This window comes from Chelonia mydas, chromosome 15 (genome assembly GCF_015237465.2).
Source record: "Chelonia mydas isolate rCheMyd1 chromosome 15, rCheMyd1.pri.v2, whole genome shotgun sequence".
In the NCBI taxonomy this organism is placed as follows: Eukaryota; Metazoa; Chordata; order Testudines; family Cheloniidae; genus Chelonia; species Chelonia mydas.
In genome coordinates, this window is record NC_057856.1 from 24,376,186 (window position 1) to 24,399,257 (window position 23,072).

General features: G+C 52.3%; 1 protein-coding gene across 50 annotated transcripts in view; it reads left to right on the forward strand.

Annotated features, from left to right (window-relative positions):
- NCOR2 (nuclear receptor corepressor 2) overlaps positions 1-23,072 on the forward strand; it is a 397,818-nt gene that overhangs the window by 321,369 nt on the left and 53,377 nt on the right. For 43 of the 50 annotated variants that reach the window (XM_037879169.2, XM_037879168.2, XM_037879164.2 and 40 more), the window contains 7 exons: positions 8,890-9,010; positions 10,482-10,710; positions 15,901-16,065; positions 16,542-16,681; positions 17,311-17,416; positions 20,566-20,670; positions 21,322-21,425. In XM_037879169.2, coding sequence (XP_037735097.1) covers positions 8,890-9,010; positions 10,482-10,710; positions 15,901-16,065; positions 16,542-16,681; positions 17,311-17,416; positions 20,566-20,670; positions 21,322-21,425 — 970 coding nt within the window. The remainder of the gene's footprint in view (positions 1-8,889; positions 9,011-10,481; positions 10,711-15,900; positions 16,066-16,541; positions 16,682-17,310; positions 17,417-20,565; positions 20,671-21,321; positions 21,426-23,072) is intronic. The other 7 variants (XM_043529117.1, XM_043529140.1, XM_043529126.1 and 4 more) reach the window with 2 other exon arrangements.

Below are 23,072 nucleotides of genomic sequence, written 5' to 3' on the forward strand. Positions count from 1 at the left end.
CCTCACAGTGAGCTTGACAGGCATAATTAACTGATGTTTGGACCCCTAAGATGGAGGGGGGCGACAGAAGTAAAGGGGGGGGAGAAGCATTTTTATTAATTAGGTCTTTATCCTGAACTAGCAATGAGTGCATTTGCTGACCAAGTAAGTAGTTCCCATCTCTACTGCCTGCCATCCCCATTCTCATTGGGCCAGCCCTTGTCGAAAGCTCTTTAATGCCTGTGTCTTTGAACCTTGTGCTGGCAACAGCTTCTGAAGGGAAAGTGGAATAAAGGGCACTATGCTGCCCTGCTGTGTCACAGACCCACGATAGATGGCTGTGGACAGCAGTAAGACAGAGGTCACTGGCTGCAATACGCTCCTGTCCTCTGTCGCTGGCAGGCTCTTGTGACCTGGGATTTGTGGTTTATTGCATAGACTCAGTCAATTTCAGTAAGAGCCAGTGGGCAGTTTCTCCTTCAGTGGCTGCATCCTGTTTGCAGGAAAGGAGCTGCTTTGATCTCTCACTTACAGCATGGAGAGGGGACTGGGGTCTGAATTGTTCCTGGGCTGGAGAGAGGCATTTAAACATCTAGACATTAATTATCCATGAGGAAAGCAGGGCAGGTCACCGGCCCACACATGCTGCAACTCTCTACGCCTCTGCCATGATGAGTGTGATCGGACTTTTAATGGGATCTCCCATATTTTCCCCCCTAGACACTGGGGAAATGAAGACATGGCTCCTCCCATAACAGTGTGCCCTTGTTACCAAGAAGGCTAACGGCATTTTGGGATGTATAAGTAGGGGCATTGGCAGCAGATCGAGGGACATGATCATTCCCCTCTATTTGACATTGGTGAGGCCTCATCTGGAGTACTGTGTCCAGTTTTGGGCCCCACACTATGATGTGGATGTGGAAAAATTGGAAAGAGTCCAGCGGAGGGCAACACAAACGATTAGGGGGCTGGAACACATGACTTATGAGGAGAGGCTGACGTAACTGGGATTGTTTAGTCTGCAGAAGAGAAGAATGAGGGGGGATTTGATAGCTGCTTTCAACTACCTGAAAGGGGGTTCCAAAGAGGATGAATCTAGACTGTTCTCAGTGGGAGCAGATGACAGAGCAAGGACTAATAGTCTCAAGTGGCAGTGTGGGAGGTTTAGGTTGGATCTTAAGAAAAACTTTTTCACTGGAATGGTGAAGCACTGGAATGGGTTACCCAGGGAGGTGGTGAAATCTCCTTCCTTATAAGTTTTTAAGGTCAGGCTTGACAAAGCCCTGGCTGGGATGATTTAGTTGGGGATTGGTCCTGCTTTGAGCAGGGGGTTGGACTAGTTGACCTCCTGAGGTCCCTTCCAACCCTGATGTTCTATGATAACTTGGGGCTGCATGTGGAGACAGGGAAACAGCTGCAGGGTGTTTTAGATTAGCAAGGAGGTGAATATTCAGGATTTTCAGGGGTGTGGCCAGACTTCTGGAGGAGGCAGCATTCTAGCAACTGTACCCTCCCCCTCAGCCAACTGATTCCTCAATCCCCAGCCTCCTTGAAAGATGTAATTTATAAAAACAAATTCTAAAATTGATTTTCCATCACTGGTCCCCTCTGCCCTCCCTCAGCAGCGGTTGGTTCTATGGGTGAGTGGGAGCCATCTCGGTTCCCTCCCCTCCCCTTGTGAGGAATTGCTTTTGGGGAGGGGCCCCTGGCGATGGGAGTTGTCCCCCCTACATACACAGAGCCAGGGAGGTGTCCCAACTCCCCGTGGGGAACTGGTTTGTGGGGGAGGGAAGCCAGTTTGACAGCAAAGCAGGATGCAGGGATGTAGCGAAATGACTCACCGGTGCGGCGCCTCCTGCTGGTTGTCCTGAGAATTAGGTTGATTCCAGCTCAGAGCACCCTCTGCTGGCTGGTGGCTCACCTGCCTCAGGCCCCCGTGTCCCTACCAGACCCCGATGCCCCTTACTCTGGAGTTCTGCCCCAGCAGTACCCCCACTCTCTGGGTCTCCCCTCCCAGGGGAACCCTCAACCCTCTAAGCCCACCTTACCTCAGTGGCTACGGCCAGTTGTCATCCAGCCCCCCATTCACTGGGGCAGACTGCAGTCTGTAATGGCCACTCATCATTGGACCTGCTGCCTTTGCCTACTCCCAGCTGTATCTCGGCAGCCCCAGTACCTTTCTGGGCCTTTACCAAGGCCTGCAGCCTGGGGGTTTACCAGGCTGGAGCTCCCCAGCTCCCCTTTGCCCTTCCCCAGCACTGCTGTGCTTCAGGTACCTTGCTCCCAGGCAGCCAGCCCTTCCCACTCCAGGGCTAGAGTGAGACTCCTCCAGCTCCTGTCCCCCAGCCCTCTTATCAGGGCCAGCTGGGCCCTAATTGAGCTGGCCACACCTGTGGCTGCTTCCCCAATTAGCCTAGCTTGGCCCCTTTTAACCCCCTGCCTATCGGAGTGGGGCATGTGGTTCAGGGCTAGGAAGCTGGTACTGAGAGCTAACAGCCTGGCTGGCCCAAAGAATGGGAAAGCAACAAGTTCCCCTCGATGAGCCTGCCCTCTCCAGCGTGTACTTGAAGGAGATATGAGCTCTTTAGGCTTTGCTGCTGCACTTGCATGGAGCCTGGTGAGGTTATTAGCGAGCACTTGTGAGCACAGTTCGCAGAATAGAGTCAAAGATGCTGTTTGTACTTCCTGTGGGAACGGCAGATTCTGCTGCAAAGCTGCTAAGAGATGGGGCTGCGGGTGAGTCCTGGCCGTGCTGCCTAAGGCGACTCTGACAGTGCCGTAAGGCTGGCCCTTTCGCTCTTGGCTTTTCTGCTGCAGAGTTCAGGCCTGTTTGAATTTGTTGTTTCTCCTTTAGGCAGAGGAAGGAGCCCAGCCTCCCTCCTCCCCGCAAACCCCATACTAATCCCCGTGAGAAAGGGGGAGGGCAGTGCTCAGGTTGACTGTTAACCCAGCTTCACACCACCACCACAACAGCATTTATCAGCTTCCCGGAGCCAATCGCGGGAACCGCGCTTTGTCCCAGGCTCCCCCCAGAGGCAGTACATATCTGCCCTGGCAAACTAATATCAGTTTTCAGGGACGTTAAACATTAAACAGGCTTCCCCCGGGGCCTTGTGCCACTCCACTTAGCAGCCATTGTGCTGAAATATGGGATATTGCAGGGATTCAGGGTTTGGCTGTCTGGGAAAGTTTGGCCAGTTACACCAGTACAACTAGACCAGTTTAATTATACTGGTATAACTCCCCATGTGGACACGCTCTTACTCTGGGATACAAGTAGCTTCTTTAGTCTTTAGAAAGCAACCCCAGCCGAACTGGGCAATCCCTCTTCTACCAGACTGACTGTCAGCAGGGGGCATTTTACTAGATTACCTACTCTGCAGTCAGAGGTCTATACCTGTGGGAAGGCTTTGCTTTAGAAAATGGCGTGAGAAGGTAGCACCGAAGCCGTGGCCCGATGGGCTTCAGTGCAGCCTGTACCGTGCACACCCCGGCCCCTGGGGACGTACCTGGGCAGGTAGCCCATGTGCCGCAGCTTCACTGCTCATGGTGCTGGTGCTAGCTCGCTCAGTGCATGCTCGCCGCAGTCCTACTCAGTCACCATCCCCTCTATCAGTTTGAAGGCGCACCTTGACTTGTACCCCGGGTGGCTATCCTGTGGAGATAAGCCCTCGGCTCTTATCTTTACTTTGGATTGGTGAAGAACCTAGCCATCTTCTCTGGGTGCAGTGTGTGTGTGTGTATACACACGCGTGTGTATGCAAACACCTGCACACATGGAGTTTTGTCTGCTGGGATGCTGGAAGCTGTTTTCTCCCTCTTTGCTCTCTGCTCCAGTTATAAGTGCATTCAGTGGTTTAAAGTGTTTTGCTTTCTCCTTCAGGTGGGGGTGGGGTAGCTCTGCAGGATGAGGAGGGACGGGGGAGGACCGGGCTGGAGGAGTGATGCTTAGGGACAGCTGCGCTGGCTGCCCTCCATCATTCTGCAGGTCGTGCAACTCAGTGGCAGGCCAGGGTAAAGATAATCACAGCTTTAACTCTCCAGTGTTAAAAATACAGATAATTGTCTTCATATATATCTCTTTAAAAAGGCCACTATCCATGCCAGAGACGAAGTTCAGCTGTCGGTCACACTAGACGTAAATGAATGTGTGATGCCGTGCGGATTTAGCCATTGCAAGTTTACAGCTAGCAGAGAAACCAGGAGACTGAGTTGTAAAAGTTACAGGAAGGCACTTACCACCTGTGCTTGGTAGTTATGTGCTCAGGAGACATGGTGCCAACCACTGTTACGTTGCTACCCAAGTACCTAACACCTGCTCCCTGGCAGCACTACCGGGAAAACGGGGCCAGTTCTGCAACTGTTCATAGGCCTCTTGACTTTTTGCACCGAGCCATGAGGCTAAGTATTTGAAAGATCTGAGTAGGAATTTGGATTTACTACACTGATGCCCAACACTGCTTACTGCAGTGCATGGATTAGTATTTGGGGGGGTTCTCTGCAGTAGAATGAGAAATGACACCGTGATAGAACTCTTCATATGGATCCACATGTCACACTTTTACAGTTTAGTCCCAATCTTCCATCTCGTCCTTTTCCTGGGATATGTGTGCACCCAGCCAATGTTCATGCCCCCCTTCTGTGGTGCTGAATCAGGCAAGAGATCCATAGGGACCCTGCATAAACCTCCCTCCCTGATTTTTTCCATCGCTCAGCTCTTCGGGGCTCGGTTGTCAATGTCTAGAGCATGGTTTGGGAGACCCAAAATTAACTATGGAAGGTAAGTGTGGGGGTGTGTGTGTGTATAAGTTAGTGTCCTGGAGATGTCATTCTCCACTTCACACACATGCAGATTAGCTGAGTAAATTTCCAGAGCCCGGTTTATGGGCAGGTGGTTTACACAGTAAAGTGATATCTGTTGCTTTCCCAGCAAGTAGAGCTGTACGCACGTGATCATTTTAGTCAATTGGCAGTTTATGTAATTTACAGACATTGTAACAATATGAATTATATGAATCTGAGGCTCTCCAACTGCTTTACAAGCCTGAATTAACTCAGCCTCCCAGCACCGTGGTGAGGCAGGTGGTGGTTGCCACATTTGACTGACGGGGAAGGCAAGGCTCAGAGGGTTCAGTTAAGACTTTTTAAAACCCGAGGGCCTAAATTTGGGCTTCTAAAGCCACTTCAGGCACACGAGGATCTGGGGCCAGATCCTCAGCTGATGTAAAGCAGCTCCTGTTGAGTAACTGCACTGCTTCCCACCAGCTGAGGAGCTGGCTAGGTCTGTCTGTAGATGGGAACTGCTGGGTGCCCAGCACTATAGACAATCAGGCCACTGAGCTAGCTGTCCAGTGAGGCCATTTGTGGAGTAAAATGCTGCTGAACGTGAGCAAAGCTGTCAGAATCCGGCCCTGCATTTTAACATCACTGGAATGGCCTCTGAAGGGTCTGTGACCGAAATCGGTGCTGTGCCTTCAGCAGCGCTCATGAGTGAAGTGCAGCCCGGTCCTCGTTCCCAGACAGCTCGCCGGTCAGTCGGCCTGTTCATTAGTGAGGGGACAGTGCTCGCACTGTGGATTTTGATGAGTTACCTGCTTGGCAGGGTTTGTGTCTAATGTGATCTGGCAGCCCGCGTTGGAGGTGCAGCGAGCTCTTCCCAGCCAGTGGAAGCTGTGTGGAGGTGGCCCCGGCATCAGTGCGTCTGGAAGCTACGTTTGCTAGGAAAGAAATGGAATTTGATTTTGTGGGAAAAGAGTGTGGGGGGTTTTTTGTTTTGTTTTGTTTTTAAAAGAATCCGAGGCCAAAGTTTCCAAAAGCGACCAGCTATTTGGATGCTCAGCCAGAGCTGCCTTGCAGGGGCCGGAAGTAAAGAGGGGGCGGGTGCCTGGCCCAGCCTGAAAATCAGGGCCCCTTCCGGTGTCTGAAGTCCCCAAAATCACCAGTCGCTTGAAAATCCAGCCAGAGTTTGCACCAGTCGGTCCCTTACCTACACCCGTCAATGGCTTTGCATGGCCGTTGTGGGGCATAGGCTCCCTGGGGTATGTATCCTTTTACGTTTCCACAGCGGTCAAGCTTCTAGCTTTCGATACACCGCAGCTGGCAGATACTGTGCATTTATTCCCACGACAGCTCTGATTAGCCTCCCCTCTTCTCGTTTCCTCCTCAGAGAGCTCCTGGGCCAGGCTCGTGGGGGGAATCCAAGGCTGTGCGTTTTGCAGGTCCTGCCGTGTAACTAGAATCTGCTGCAGGAGAAGGATTGGTGGGGCGGGAATGGAGCTAGGGCAAGGGGCGGGGAAAGGAGGATGGGCGCACAGCACAAAGATATATTTATTCCCCTCACATGGCCTCGCCGGACTTGTTTGTCATCCAAGGTTGAACACAGAATGACCTTGAAATTTATAGACTGAAAAGAGCAGTCAGCTCGCAGCTCCGATAAACAGAGCAGGCTGTAAACCTTAAAACTCTGGACTGCTTCACTAGCTGGTAGTTGGGGGAGAGAAGAGACGGGTCAGAGAGAGGCCTGGTCCAGTGGTCTGAGCACTAGGCTGGCAGCCAGGAGCTCTGACTGCCTACGGCAAGTCCCGGCCCCTCTCTGGGGTGAGCCTTCCCCACTCCCCAGGGGTGCTAGGAGGGTTTGGCTTGGAAGCTAAAAAGCGGTGAGTGAGCTAAACAATACCGGGGAGCCATGTAAGTTAGCAGCTGCTCCGCAGAACAGGGCGACCCCAGTGGCCTGTGCTGTGAGGACTCAGCCTGCTCCCGCTGAGGCCACTGGCAGGTCTGTCGCCGAGTCTGCATTGCATTGCTCCATTGCACTGGCGCGGGGAACTGCAGCTAGCTATGGAGGGGTTCAGCGCCCCATGCAGCCTGCCGGCCCAGTGAATATAGACCCTGGGGTACGAACCAGTGGCCAGGCCATTCGCTAACACAGGCAGCAGCTCCCCAGGTGAAGAAGGCAGCTCTGTGCGGGGGCTGGGAAGTAGTGTGTTTGGCTGGAGGGCACGACTGGAGGCCAGCCTCAAGCGAGGGAAAGTTTCCTCCCCCCTCTGGGGTTCTGCACTGAAGACAGCCTGATTTCAGCCTCCCCCCCACGAGCTCTGCCTTCCTCCCCGCTCCTGTTCCCTTCCTCCCCCTCCTCTGGGTAATCACATGCTCACAGAGACACAGATACACCCTGAGATTTCCCAGGGTGCCCAGCCCGGAGGAGCAGCAGCATGTCGGAGAAGGGAAGCAGAGCCTGAAGGAGAAGAGGCCAGGCCGGGCCAAATGTGACTCAGACCCAGCCAGGACCACCCAGCAGCCTTAGGGAAGCTCAGGTGCACCAATGTGGCGATGAGCCAGCTTCTGAAGGATTGACCCAAAGATCTGGAGATTGAGGGCACTGGGAGGAGGTGGGAGCCCACTCAGACACACACCTGGGATAAATCTTTCCTGGCAGCTCTAGCCAAATCTTCTGCTGAGTGGCTAGGTTTGGGAACCATGCCCTAGTGGTGGGGGGGCAGCTTTATTGTCTCTCGCTCTCAGGCAGGGAGCATCCAGCCCAGCACATTGTGCAAGGATTGTTCTTTGCTTTTGGCTCTTACCAGTGACTTATTATGTAGCCGAGAGAGTTGGCTTGATAGCCAGCTGGTCGCAGAGTGGCCAGCCCAGACAGGAAATGCCCTCAGAATGCACCGGCTTGTCCTGTGGACCTGATGAGATCCTGTCTGACTGGGCCAGATCACTCAGTTCCTCACGCCACTCAGTTGTATTGAATTTGGATGCAAACTTTGGCTGTCTCACTGTAAGAGATATCACAAGCAGGCCCGGGGCTGGAGATTTCACACATGCTGGTGACCTCTGGAGTCCCGTACGAGATCAGAACCAAGCACCCTGACTTTGTAACTAACTGGCATCCTGTGTTGGCCCTGATTTGTCCCTGGGCTCACTCCAGGGTAATGCAGTGGCTTCATTAGCATTACTCCTGATTTACTCTTGGGTACGTGAAAGAGTAATCAAGCCCATTGAGCCAAATCCTGCTCTTTGGACTTATGCCAGGGGTCCCACTGGAGTCGTACCCTTCTGAGCAAGGCAGGCGGGAATTGGCCTGCTTTTCCTCTTCTGTAGCTATGTAATCCCAGCTCCCTGTCCTGCCCTGCCTTTCCCGCTGCAGCTGCACTCCATGGCCGAGTAGCTCTGGCTGTCGCAAGCTGCGCTGTGCTGCGCTCCATGATAACAGTGCTCTGTTATCTCCAAAGGTCGGTGCTGTATCCTGGCCGGTGCTCTCAGTGCAGTAGTAGTTAGCCGTACCGCTGTGTGCTTCCTGTTTCAGATTAGGATGGCCCGGGACTTGTGCTACTTTATCACTGATTATAGATCAAAGTCTAGCGAGTAAGAACTCCAGGTACCAAGCCAGTCGATACTGCTCCTTGCTGATGCAAGAAGGCGAGCAGTGGCTCCTTGAAGCATGGTCTATTCAGCAAGCAGACCCTTGCAGGTGCCCAATACTGAGACACTTTGGGAGGTACGGGAGGCGCTAACCAGGAATATACGAAGTATATTGTACCAGGGACCGCTGCTGTCCTGGCTGACGCCCCGGGGACCTCCAGAGCTAACAGCACGAGCTGCTGGAGCTTGAGCTGAAAAGCCAGCGCTCCCCAGCTGGGACAGTAGCACTCTCCTCCGCTGTGGCTCAGGCTCTGAGGGAGGACCCGTAACGTGCGCTCCCCAGTGGGTGACGCGCACACAGACCGACACGCGTCGGTGTGACCCGCTTCTTCTCGGTGGGCTGGTGAGGACGATGACCTCTAGAGTCATCACGAAAAGATTCCCCGCCCCGCGCCTCCTCCCAGCACAGGCTGTGCGGGCACCGGTGCGTCCTCGCTCGTGGGGGTGAGAAGTACGTGGCTCCTTATGACCTGTGTCTGTGTGCAGGCTGCTGTCTCCGAGGCCCAGCCTCCTCAACGCGGCCACCGATGCCAGGCTGAACTCTTCACCTCAGAAACCGTTGGACCTGAAGCAGTTGAAGCAGAGAGCTGCTGCTATCCCCCCCATTGTAAGTACCGGACGGAAGACCCCTCGTCACCTGGTCCCAGGAAAGTGGCTCGTTCCCCTCCAAGTTCTGCATCCCGTGGGGTTTTTAAAACCCTCGGACTGAGGGCACCAAGCAAAAGTTTGCCTTGTGCACGCGTGGCCATGGGTTCCCGCCTGCATGGGTGTGCACGCGTGGCCATGGGTTCCCGCCTGCATGGGTGTGCACGCGTGGCCATGGGTTCCTGCCTCTATGTGCGTGCGTGCCTGCGTGTTCTCATATGGGCATCTGTTGAGGAGGACAGTGCGGGTTTCCGATCTGTTTGCCCCGGGAACGGGTGTGAGTGAATGAGTTTGGGAGTGGGCATCTGGGCTTGATTGTGCTCCTGCATGGGCCAGGTGTGTTTCTCCATGGGTGGGTGATAGCACTGGGGTGTCGGGCACGGTTCTCTATGCGTGCTGTGCGAAGGGCATTTGGGAGCCATGTGGCATGCTCTCACCGGGTTCTCTATAGACAACTCCTTCCTGATTTCTGAGAAAGTTCCCCCAGAGATGTTCAATTGTATCATGAGTTTCTTTATAAGAAACCTTGTCATTGCTGTACAGCCATTTCCTTCATTAGTTGGAGCGGGCGCGGGAGAAAGCCCAGCCATACACACCTTTCACAGCCCAGTGTTTTCCTTTATCTCAGAATGTTAAGGACCAGATTGTGATGTCAGTTACACCATCAAGTCCAGAGCAACTCTGTTGACGAGCTACTCTGGAATTCCACTGGGGTCACTGAAATCAGTAAATTCACCCAACACAAGAGATAGAGAGGTGACGTTTTGGCTGGTCCCCCCAAAATCTTCTCTGTGCTCCCCCTGCTTAGCTATTCAGCAGCAGCCCCCCACAAGAAGGTGCATTCTCCATGCTGATCATTGTTGCTGGTGCCCTCACAATGAAGTAAAAACAAAAAGCAGCCTAGTTATTCTTCACCAGACTCAAAACAGTGGCCAAGGAGCAATGTTTGCAGAGTGGGACATGGCCAAAATCCCATTGTACTTTGGTGATCCAAAGAGGGCGTTACAAACAAAAATTTCACATCGTCCTTTCAGACATCTCTGTGCCATGACTTGAGATCGGTGCATAGTATTGAAACCACTTCTAAGCTGCCAGTCCTGGGCTAGCGATTACATGCCTTAAACAAGCCAAATCAGAGGTTCCCCTGTAACATTTCCCAAACAGGACGCTAGCCTTGTGGCAAAAGATAAACATGCTGCCTCACTCTCTCTTGTTTACTGCCGGTGGTAGGAAGGGCAGTGGCTTGGTTCGAATCTCTGGGAGCCCCGCCTGGGGAGCTGAGCGGAGCGTCTGCAGAGGTGGGAGAAAAGCTCCCCAGAAAGGAGCCAAGTTTTTGGAGTTAAACCTCCTTGCAGACTCCGCTGTGGAAGTTAACGGCAGCTGGGACAATATGTCCTGCTTCTCCCATCCCATTCTTTCTGCTCCCACTGCAGATTTCTGAGGGATTCCCAGACGGGACGTTACAGAGCGGAAGCATGAAGCCTCAGGTGCCTCACCACGCCTTGGCCCTCTACCAGCAGCAGATTACTAAAGCCCATGAATCTGCCCGGGATGACGTAGCCCAGAGCAAGCAGCCGCAGCAGCAGCCCACTGAGCAGGAGCAGCAGCCAAGCAGTAGCCCCAGGGGAAAGAGCAGGAGTCCAGCTGTGGGTGACAAAGAAGGTAAGATGCGCCTGCGTGTGATTTCACAGAGCGGGGACAGGGGTCCTATTGCAGGTGGAAGCTAGCTTTAAAGGCTGATAGCGTGGCGGAGCGGAATCATGTTGGCATGGCTAATTGGCCGTGTTCATTAGGAAGTGCATCGTGTCTCATTGAACCTGCAGCAAATCCTGGTAGAACGTCGAACGCTGAGGATGGGAAGGCTGCCTTTGTTTGCCTTTCGGAGAGTAGAGGACCTGGAGGCGCGCCAGGGCACTGGTTTCAGTCGCTCTTTTCTACCTTGTTTGCTCCTTATAAAGAATGCTTTTAATGCTCGGCGGGGGCCATTCTTTCATTTAAAAATCAATACTCCTGCTGTGACTCGCATAAAGCTTCCTGTAAAGGTTCTCAATGCCGTCCCCTCGGGATAGCGCTAACGAAGGATTCAGAGCTTCCCACCAGAGCACATCGTGAGCATTGGTCCCCTGGGGGCCGCGGTTAAGGAGAACTGGGCACTCTTGCTGATGCTGTTTGTAATTTCAAAGCTGGTTCCCGTCGGAAGTCCGTACGTTGGCCTGGCATGTGCTCTTTAAACCTGTGCACCTTGATGAGAGGGTTTGGGCGTGGTCAGTTTTGAGGCTGGCCGGAACCTGCGACGTGATAAGTGCAGTTAAAACGGAGGCGGTTCGGCACCCCACAGGGGAGGGTCTGTAAGTTGTGATGGTACAGTAACAGGCGCTGTGGCCGTCAGCTAACCAAACGCATGCCCTTCTCTCCACCCCCCCACTCCCCCCCCCAGGGGTGCCTGTGCTCGTACCTTCTTCCCAGACCCCCAGCCACTAGAGGAAGAGACCATTGCAATCACCTCAACATTTCAGCAGCCGAGATCCCATCTATCCAATGCTGCCAAGCCAGTACCTCACTGGGGTTTCCCCGGCTAGTGAGTGTGGTGTGCTTAGCCCTGCCCTGAGTGGGCAACAGCAGTCCCCATATCGTGCAGGTTATGACAGAATTGATGACTGTTACTCACAGGAAATGGTTTGCCTCAGATCCTTAGAGAGAGAATCCCCTTGGCAGGTGATATTTGAGGTTGTTGGGGGCGGGGGGAAGGTTGCTCTCCGTGGTCATTTTTGTGGGCTGACGGTGCGTTGGATGGGCTGACGTGCCATTGCCATGTATGGCTGCAGCTTTGTGGCATGGTGGTGCGAACATCGTGACTTTCAGTGCCTTTGTCCCAGAGGACGCCACCTATAAGGTAGCAAATCTAGGCATTGGGGATGTAAGCACCATATTGGGTCTGCAGCCAGACAGAAGAATTTTGTTTGCAGCCATAGAATTTCACACACTCATGCAAGAGAAAGGAGGAAAAAAATACACCAATTAGCTTGAATTTGTTGGAATTTGATCTCCGTTGTTGCGGAAAAGTTGGGTCACAAGAGCAGCTACGCTAGTTCAACTTCTGTCAGCCAAGGTTTCCCAAAGCTGATATGTGGTGTGCTGGCCCAAAGGTTAGACAGAGTAGTGTTGCAAAATGAGTTACTTCCTAGGAGAGCTGATTGCTGCTGCTCAGCCAGCTGGCTTTCTGCATGATAATAAATAACAGCATGCATAGCCATACAGACTGGCCACAGCACAATAAAACAATCTGAATGTAAGGAAGATAGCTGTTCACCTTGAAGGAATTTGATACTCCAGTAAGTCACGTGATTGATACCTGTCTGGTGCAGATTCTCCAGCTTGTCCTCTCCTGCCTTCTCCACTCTCACTTTCGTATGTTCATTACGCAGACTCAGTTACACTCCAGTGCAAGTGATCAGGGCTACGCTTTTGCTGTTACACATCGCTATACAGCGCAGCCCGTCTCGCTCAGCTCAGCTTCCTGTCGAGTCTCATGGCAGAACCAGCACTTACGACAGCTCCTTCTAGCCTGGAAGCCCAACGGATTGTTCCTCTATGGGCTCCCACTGCGCTGGGATGCTTGGTTCATCTTCCCACCAGCTTTTGCCCCAGCTGATTTTCAGCTCTGGTTTCAGGGCCCGAGAGCAGCGAGGAAAGAGGGAGGCTCACCATGCCAGGTGGAAGTGGGTAGACCAGGATGTGAAAGGTCAGGTTTCAGAATAACCTTTAAACTCTGCAACCTGATGGCTCCTTTGTTAACATCCAGATCTGACATGGATGCAGGTTGACGCAGCTCTGCTGTCTGCAAAGCACCTGGCTTAGGGTGCTGTGCCCGCGCTGCTGGTGACACGCTGCTGGTGACACGCACCTAGCGCCTTGAATCCTCCAAGCTTGCTGCAGCGATTAGTTCAGCTAATTGCACCGTGCTTGCGTATTATCTCCCGGTGCACAGATAGGGAAGCTTAGGCAGAGAGGTGAAAGGAGATTGCCCAGGCCACTGGAGGAGGAGATGGCAGGTCTCGACTCCCAGGGGTTCGCTCGCCGTACTGCGCCCTCAATATCCCGTGTGCCCGGGGACGGAGTTTTGAAGCGGTCACGCATCCAAGATAGCAGTGGGAGCTGGAGAACTGCATGGCATTCCCATCAACATTCAGTAAATGATTGGCCCTGGGTCAGGGCCCCGCTCCCTCTGGCGTTCGGGCTGGCTCGCATACAGACACAGCTGAGCAGAGGGGTGGAATCTGTGCCCCTTTGAAGCCAGAGGGACTTTTGCCGTTGACTTGGATGGCGCTAGCATTTCACCCAGTGGCTCAAGCCTGGCTCTGAACTGGAGATATGGGAGAGGCACCAGCAGCAGGTTTGGAAGGCAGCAAGGGAGCCAGTCGGTCAGGGCAAAGCAGTGAAAGGGGTGGGAGGAGGGGAGCATCCCTCCTCTCTCCTTTTATGGTAAGAAAATCGGGAGCCTCCTTTGAATGTCCTGTTAAAGTGACCGTGCACCAGGCATCCATCTGGACTCTGAATTGCTGTGAAGACCAGGCCCCGGGTACATTCATTGTGCTGCTGCAGAAGAAGTGGAGTGATCCTAGCAGAGGGCTGGTCTTGCAGCAAGAGCAGCTGTTCCTACTCCCCCCAAAGCTGTGATCAGATTGGCACGGCTCTGCCTGATAAGAGAGCGTGAACTGTTGCAACTTCTCCAGAGACAGACAAGTTTCGCACCATCCTGGAGCCGCTTCAAAGCACTGTCTTGGACACGAGCATCACATCCTGGCCAAGGCGTTGGCTGCCCCTTGCAGACCTTTGGCTGGGGCTGTATCTATCTGGAGCCCGGCCAGTTTAGTATCTCCTCCTAAGGTGCTTTGACAGTGCTGCTCTGGTGTGGGGCTGGGGGGTCGCGGCCTGTCCATTTGGAGCATGCTCTCAGACAGATGGATCCTTTCCCTCATCGCCGAGTGGCCATCACGCCTATTTTTGGCTATCTCGGGGCAGTTTTAAAGCCAGCAATGTGTTTTCTGTTGGTTTAGACGCTCATTTCACTTGGCCTTTCTGGAGATTGGAAGCCAAAAGCATTAATTTGGGTGATGGATGATATAAACGCTGACTTCTCAGCTCTGGTTTCAGGGACTTGACAAATGGCCATAGGAGCTCTTCCCAGGATCAGTGCTATTTTATCAAAAGCTGGCTGAGTTATCGTTACCTTTAATGTGGGGTCAATAATCAACTGGCCACATCTCCTAGATTTCACAGCGGCATGTGTGCGGGAACAGCTCCCAGGGGAGGAGGAACCACTTTTCCAAGATTTCCATGCTGCCTCCAGGTGCACGTGCGCTTGGCCAATAGTATCTTGGGATTACAGAGCATCTTCGCCCAGCTGTACGATACACGGATGCCACCCGTGCCAGGCAGCTGCCTCTGGCGTAGAGCACAGCAGTCAGCTGGTGCGCAGCGCACCACACGGCAGTGGGAATGGAGGAGAGCTTGTGTCTCAGGACAAATGCCCTCCTCTGGTGGGAAGTGCCATGGGATCTTCGATGTCCACATGGAGAACGTGACCGGGACTTTGTTTTCAAGGATTTCCCCAAAGATCCTCACAGTGACTAGCGTGGGGTGCTCCAATTCAGATGCCCTGGAAGGGTGAATTGATCCGTTTGAGATGTGAAATGGGGGGTCTGGGTGTTTTGACCCTGAGGCTTAGCCCCTTACACCACCCCCTCTGGAATCTGAGGGTACGTCTACACTCCAGTTTAAGGTGTAACTGTAGTGTGGGTGGTCGTACCCATGCTGGCCTTAATCCAGACAGCGTGGGTAAGGAGCAGTGAAGACAGCAGCACGGACCCTGGTGCATGCTTGCAGTGTGAGTCCTGGCAGGCTTGTAGCTCGCTCTAAAGCCCAGGCTGCCACGTCTTCACTGCTATGGTTACCCACGCTAGCTCAATTAAAGCCAGCACAGGTATGCGTACCCAGAGCTATCAGTCCCACCTACCCTTGCAGTGCAAACATTCCCCAAGAGTCTCTGGCTTGGATAGGTACGTAGGCTTGCTGCTGCTGGATTCTTTTCATCACCGTGGGAGGGGCACAGGATTAAGTCTCCCAGCTCCTGAGCGCTCCAAGTGTTAATGAGCCTTTTCTGTATTATTCCTACGAATGGGCCCTTTGCTAGCCATGCATCTCATCCCACTTGTCTGCAAAGCTTTACTAGCAGAGTCAGAGCTGTAGTGAGGTCTGGTACTGCTAAAGCGCCTTCCTTTTACACAGCGTAGTGCAGAATCTTGGCTAGATAACTCTTTTTTGAACACTCGGATGCTTAAAATTAAGCACATGCTTATATGCTTTGTTGAAGTGGAGCCTTAAGGTAAAATTTCCAGAAGTATCTAGGTCCCGTTTTCAGAAATGACTTGGGCACTTTTCAGGCCTTCTTCATGCGCCCTATGGGTTTGTCTACACAGCGAGTTACTGCGCAGCAAGCTGGGCTGAGACACTCCGACCCTCGGACTTACCCTGCGGTAGGGTTTCATTGGGCAACGAAAGCCTTGGAACGTAGCATGGTGTACTTCTGCTAAGCTGCACTCTGGGGCATTCACTGTGTGCTAGCGGCGTCCACAGGATGAGTTGGTGGCAGCCAGCAGGTGCACTGCAGAGTCACACCCAGACTTGTCTTGCTGTAACTCACCGTGCAGGCAAGCCCTAACCAAAAGAAAGGAGCCCCATTTGTTGTTTCCCTTTGCAGGTCTCTGTAAGATCTTGTTGATTTGCAATGCTGTGTGTGTGTGTGTGAGTTCATGTGTGTGGCAAGCTGATCAGTTCTCTTTCTCCTTGCAGAAAAACCAGTGCCTTTCTCGTCCCTTGCAGAAGGACAGAAGTTAAGCGGAGAGCAGACTGCCACGTCATGCTGGCCCCCCGTGCTGCCGTACCAAGTGTCTTCTAGGGATGTGATCAAAACCTCCCCACACACTGAGCCACATGTGTTTCAGTATAACCTGCCAGGTGAGTACAGGCTTGCGTTCTTCTTCAGGGGTCTGCACCCACTAGGGGGAGCCAGTTTGGTTTAGCCACTGGGGGTGCGTGGCCTAAAAGGTCCCATGGTTCTTGTCTCAAGTCACCTCATTTAGTAAATTCATGCAGACGTTTTCTTCCTGATGGGGAGAGCTGCTGAAAGTTTGCCATTCAAAGGCGGCATGCCAGGAGCCTAGCAATCCCATCTGATTTGCCTAGCGTGGAGTAGCCAATCCCATCTATAATACAGAGATGCCGTGTGTGGAAACAGCAGATCCCAGAATGCAATGGGAGATGGACAGGATTAATGGCTGCAGTGCCAAAAAAGCTACAGTTACAACCACCAGTCAACCTACAGAATCTCTGTACCTGGTCTCTGTCTCTGTCCCCGTTCGGTGTCCCCTGGTCTCTGTGTCTCTGATGCAAATAACCATCAGTCCATAATAACGTTTATGTTTTGTCAATAGCGCACCCAATCCCATTAACTTTGCATGAGAGCTCTCGGTCTGGGCTACAAAGATTGTCCAACATCTCCAATCCTCCCCCTCTCATCTCTTCCACCAAACACCCATCTGTTCTGGAGCGGCCCATCGGCTCCATTTCCCAGGTAAGATGCTATCCCGGTGCCATGGTACTCCCAAGTATTCGTGGAAAGAGACCTCTCTGTTGGCAAAGAACAGGCTTGGCAGAATTAGATTGTTGTTGTTTTTATAATTTTGATGGATAATATCAATGTTTATTTTTAAGCATTGTTTTCAGTTTTTGTCGATTTTACATGTTCACAGTTGCAGTTTAATTACGTAGGGAGCAGACAGTTATTTAATGACAGCGGACACTGAGACTCAAAAAGGTAAAGCTTTGTGACCGTTAAAACACCATTGTTAGCATCACCTGTCACTAGATACCAAGTAAATATCCTTAAATCAAACTCTAGTAAGTTCTCAAGCAGCATTTTTCTTTGCCTCTCTGTGAATTGGTCCGATTAGCAATGGAAACATTTTTTTCTTCCGTTTGTGTGTGCAGTGAAATCGACATTTACCAAATAAAAATCCTTCCAAGCGTTGTTGAGAGCAGCTTCCTGCCAGGTCCCCCTTTTGATTCCTGGGCGCAGGGCTTTGTAATCATTCAGTGGAGGCCTTTTCCCCTGAGCTTCCTCTCCTTGGTGACTGCCCCCTTCAGGAAGTGTCTTAGCAGAGCATCCCACACTGTCAGTGACCTTTTTCTCTTGTGTTTTAGGGGGTGCCCATTCAGCTCCATACTCCGTACAGCTCTGAGCATGCAAAAGTTCCCGTTGGCTCCATCACCATGGGCCTGCCACTGACTATGGATCCTAAGAAACTGGGTAAGCTGTTGACTCACTATTTGTGTGCCTCTGACCCTTGGTTCACTCCTGGCTTTTTTGTTGAATGGTCAGAGCTGTCCCTGTTGAGCTGCTGTTAGCCTTGAGTTGAGCACACCCACACCCACCCACCCACCAGGGCCACCCAGCGAGCTGAATGACACAAAGGGAGGATGCAGAGCTTTGCAAGTTCACTGGGTTCACCCAGGCAGCAATGACTATGAAATTCCTGTCTGGTGGCCTATGGGAAATTGCACGGTGGTCTCCTCTCGCATCCTAGTGCGCAGTTGTCTACAAAATCTGCTGACACACTTGGCTTCCTCGTTGGCGATCTCAGGAGAGGCTTGAGTGAATCCCCTCTCAATGGTTTCTCTGGCATCAAGGCGGAGACATATTGGTGGAGCAGATACAAGGGAAGCATACCTTGTCACTGCCTCTTCTGTAATGGCTCTGAGTACAGAGGATTCTGGTCCAGTGCTGCCAACCCGGCATCACTCAGCAGCAGGGATATTTGTAATTCTCAAGACTCTGCACTTGCAAACTGCAATGAGAGATGGTGGTGATGCTATTCCATTTTCCAAGTGGGGAGAGAGCTGCTTTTGGGGATCATTGTAGCTCGAATCCCTGCGGGTCTGATTCCAGGATCAGGGCCCATAAGGAGAAACCAGCGTTTCCATGCATGGATTTCAAGAAGATGGTCAACCCCAACAAGCAGTTACCATTGGAAAGGAACCTATGGTACTGCATTGCCTCCCTCACATCGGTGTTACGTTCCAGGAATGGGAAGATAGTGCAATGTGTAGCAATCAAGACTGCGATCGGATAAATGCTTGCTTTTTAATGGCAACCTGTCATGGACTCTCAGGTCATGCCCACTCTTGGCCCCATGAAGTCTGTGGGGGGAAAACCCCTTCAGTGAGACAGCCCTTTTTGGGGTTCACTCTCTCTCGGGGGTTAAGCCCCTCCCCTTCCTGGAGACGCTCCTCTCTGAGCCTTAGCACACCTGTTTCTCGCCGTGGACCCTCTCAGGGAGTCCACTCGCTCTGGACCCCCAGGGCCTCCGCTCCCAGAGGGAATAATGCAACCCTGTTCTCTAGGCTGGAGTGACATTCAGCCAGCGTAAAACAGGAGGGTTTATTGAGCGTTTGAACACAGCACAGGAAACCCTCAGGCCTGGCCTCCCTCAGCACAGCACATCCAAGTCTCCCCTGCATCCAGGTGGGCTCTGCCTGCTCCCTCTCTCCAGCCCAGAGCCCCCCTGCTTCCCAGCTGGGCATCTGATATCACCGGACCCAAACCCCGCCTTTGTCCATTGTCATCTTCTGTAACGACAAACTCCTTCTCCCATCACCTCCTTAAACCAGTAACACCCAGGGAAATGGCATCCCACCCCGTCTGCATGCAAACCATTGGAAAAAACGAGAAAATCCCCCACTTTGTCACACAACCAGCATTGTCTAGCATGAGAAACCTGTAAAGAGCCTGAATAAATACCCAAACTAGATTAAAAATAGATGGGTTAAGAATTAATTGATGACGAGGAATAACAAGGCCCCAAAGTGAGGAGCACTGGTTGGGGGTGGGGGTCTGTCACAGGCATTCATGAGGTTTGATATATTTTGATCAATCAAGAGAAAAGTGAACTCAACCATGATGGAGTTAGCTAGGAGGGTGTGTAACACACACAAGGAGAGAGCCTGCTTGGTGTGAGATGAGTCACTGATAGCTATGCACCGAGGGAGGACATGAACAGCTCAGATATATCCCAGGGAATGGCTGTGTACAAAAACCACCTTCGAGAAAGGGATCAACGAACGACACACAAACACCTAGTGCCAGGCTGCTGGGGAAAAGCCAACAGAATCTCCCTGTGTGCGTCTGTAAGTCTTACAGAGAGAGAGAGAGACGCCAATCTGGGGTGGAGTGATGCTACTCTGCTTGGTCCTGGGGGAATTGCACATGGGGTAGTCTGTGCCATATTGGCCCCCACCGTTAAAGGAAGAACTATAGTAAAAGAGCAAATACAAAGGGGATCAAAACCGCTAAAAGGATTAACCGAGCATAAGAGGAGAGGCAGAGGGAGCAAAATTCCTACAGTCTAGGAAAATAGAAGACTCGGTCAGGGACGTGATCCCGGCCTAAAAATACTTTCCAGCTAACTGTGATTGATGGAAGGAAACTTATTGACATTCGCCACAGCTGGTGGGATAAACAGTAAATGGTCTGAAGCGAGAGAGGAAAATGTTCAGTTTGCAGATTTGGAAACATCTCGTAAGAGCCAGAGAGTAAAGTCCTAAGGGAGGAGGCCTGGGCCAGCACTGCAGAGAGCGGAGAAGGCCATGGGCTAAACCAGCAGGGAGTGTGCTCCGTGGGCCTGCACAGCAGTAGAGGCTATTCCCAGCTCTCTTCCTCTTGAGCGGATTCTGCAGTCGGCTTGTCACCCTCCAGGGTTGTTTCCTGGCTGCTCTGAACTGTGTGTTTCAGGAGATGGGTTATTGTCCCTCAGCTCTTAAGAACATCAGGCTGACCATAGCAGGTCGGACAATTAGTCCATCAGCTCCAGCCTCCCACCTGTGGCAGTGGTCAACAGGAAGGCAGCTGCGCTTTCAGTCCACATAGTTCCAATTGCCCAGTGCTATGCAAAGGGTGGGAAATTTCTGGGTGATCCACTGAAGTCCTGTAGCCGGGATCTGAGAACTCTTCTCTGAGTTTGCATAGCTACAGTTATCAATGGATTTAAAATTATTCAGCCCATTTACAAACGCAGTCATGGCATTAAATCCAGCCCCAGTCTGTGTGTTTGACTCTGGTCCTGCTGCAGGGCTGGGGGTGCAGCGCCATGCAGGAGTGGATTTCAGGAACCCCTGCTGTCTTGCCCGCTAGGAGACCTTGAACAATGCCCTTGCAGAGGGGATACAGGCAATTTGAGTTTTCCTTTATCCTCTGGAGTTGTGTAATCTGCTACTCAGAAGCAGCAGCAGCTGCACGGGGACCTAGGTTATTTAAGACCTGTCTCTTTCAGCAATTGTGAATATAAAGCAAGACAAAATTAAAGAGTAAGCAAAATAAAAAAGGCAAGAGAGCAATTCAGGACAAGAGCTGTCTGGTGGTGACCGGTGCAAACGTTGTCATGTATGATTAATGTTTTCTAGTGCCTTTTCCTGGAGTAAAGCAGGAACAACTTTCTCCTAGAAGCCAGGCCAGCCAGCCTGAAAGTCTGGTACTGCAGACATCCCAAGAGAGCTCCATCCTGAGGGGTAAGCACATAGCAGGGCAGCTGTGATGATCAGTGGAAACCAGGCGCCTCTCGGGGAGGCTGCTCAGGAGGTGGAAGGGGATCAACCCGGGCCAAGCTCTTCAAAAGTGACTCGTGGTTTTGGCGACACGTTAGCTTCTGCTACCCAACATGAGACACCTTAAGAGTGCCTGAGTTTCAGTGGACAGATGAGCCAGTCTTCCAAGTGCCGGACACTGGGCCCCTGAAATCACTAGCCCCTTTTAAAAATCTGAGCCCGCAAACTTCTGTCCAGCTTTTGAGGAGAAGGGATTTGTCCTGGTTCGTTTTGAAGGGCAGTCTGCTAATGAAGAAAGCAAAGCAGCTGCGAATAAAATGGCACTGATTACATTCTGAACCTCGCTCTCCAAAATCATGAGTGCATGTTGGGGATAGACGGAGAGAGCGTTTCATTTTTAAATCCAAGCCCCTTTCAGCAGTGCAAAAAAAAGGCAGAAAACTCTGTTTTAGCTGTACCTTCTTGTCTCTCATAAACACCCGATTAATTCAGCCAAATTCAGAAAGTTCACTGGGTTGGCTCAAGACCGAAGCAGATAAAATAGGAACCAACTCAAGGTAGCCCCCAAGCTAAATCTCAGCAACCTAATCCCGCTTGCTTTGTTGTGACTTACAGGGGCATCGCTGGGCTCAACCCCAGGAGGGAGCATCAGCAAGGGGCTCCCCGGCACCAGGCCTCGGTCGGAATCGCCCATTACCTATCGGGGATCCATCACGCACGTAGGTTTCTTCTCTTAACGGCTTGGGGGGGATCTCAGCTGGTTTGTAACGTGGGCCGGGAAGGAACAGTTGCTGTCAGAGCAGACCCTCTCCTGGAGTGCATAGAAATGATTGCAATTTGTTGTTACTTGGAGGGGACATCAGAGCACCCCCTCCCGGCAGACCCATCAGGAGGCATTTCAGAGGACTAAGCAAAGAGGGTGTAAACCCTTGAATTGCCCTGGGGCAGACCGGCGGACCTGGTGGGTAACTGCTCTGACCTATCACCTCTGCAGAGCTGAGTTCAGATCCTGGTGGGGTGAGTGGGTTGGTGCCTCCTAGCAGAGCATCTGCACGTAGCCCCACCCAGGTTGTCTCCCCACCTGCACAGGTGGGCCAGCAGGAGAGGTGGGGGCTTCGGGGTGCAAGGGCTGCAGGGCAGGGCGGAGGAGCGATCTGTGGCGGAAGAGTATGCCCCAGATCAGGTTCGTTCCGTTTGGCAAGACTGGTGAAAAGCAGAAGTAAACAGACCTCACCAGTGGTGAAAGGGACATTGCATTTGAAACTCCCTTCACCCATGCTAGTTGTGCTCATGAACCCAGGCTCGGGCAGGGGTTAGCTGGGGTTTTAATTTTGCTGGCACGCTGTATAGAAGGCCAAGGAAATGGAAAAGAACAGTAAGCTGGTGGGTGGGCCGGGGGAGGGGGGGTGACCAAGCCAGCTGAAGGGAATCCTAGAATCATATCATAGAATCTCAGGGTTGGAAGGGACCTCAGGAGGTCATCTAGTCCAGCCCCCTGCTCACAGCAGGACCAATCCCTCACCCCCAGTGGGGTGATGAAGTTGAGGAATCAGTGCAGTAAGTCTCCTTCCACGGCTGTAGCAGGGTGTTCTCTAGGCCCTGCCCGAAGGGCTGTCCTGAGCGCAGCAGGAAGGCACTCTGCCTTTAATCATTTATCATCCATCTTCAGAAGAGCAGCTGCCAAGTGGGGGATAGTTCAGCGGCGTGAGTTATTGCTCAGCGCTGAGTGGAAAGCCTAAAAACAATCTGTTTCCCTTGGGGATTTTTATCTGGCCATCATTCAGCTCTTTAAAGCCACTTATAAGCACTGAGATTTTTTCCTGTTGTCTGGGTGGTTTCAAAAAGGGAAGATACGCTGCCCTGCCCCTGGAAGAGCTATGGGGGGTGGGAGGGAAAGCGCTGGCTAGTAGGTTCTGCGATAGATCTAAGAGACGTCCGATCCAGGGCATGATCTGATCAAATGCTGTTTTAGAGCCAGCTAGTTAACTGACATTAGAATTCCTGTATTCGTCTTAAAAATAAAGTAGCAGCAGGAAGTGAGGCTGCCCCTTGGGTTTGATTCAATGGTAAAGTAGCTCTCGGAGCAGCTGTCACATGTTTGCAGTGTGTCTGACGGCTGTACCCTGCAGGCCAAAGAGCTCTGACCTCTCCTCTGAGCAGTGCCCGTGATGCCCCTCGGCACGGCATCCTGCGCAGTCTCCTGACAGGGAAGCGCAGCGCCCCCGATTCTTGTCGCAGCTCCCAGCGCTGTGGCTGATACATGATGTCAGATTACTCACCCAGAAGACAGATCTTGAATAGGGTACAGTCTGCTCCCAAGCCGTCTGTCATCGCTCGCTTTCAAACCCCCTGCAAACACGTCCGGT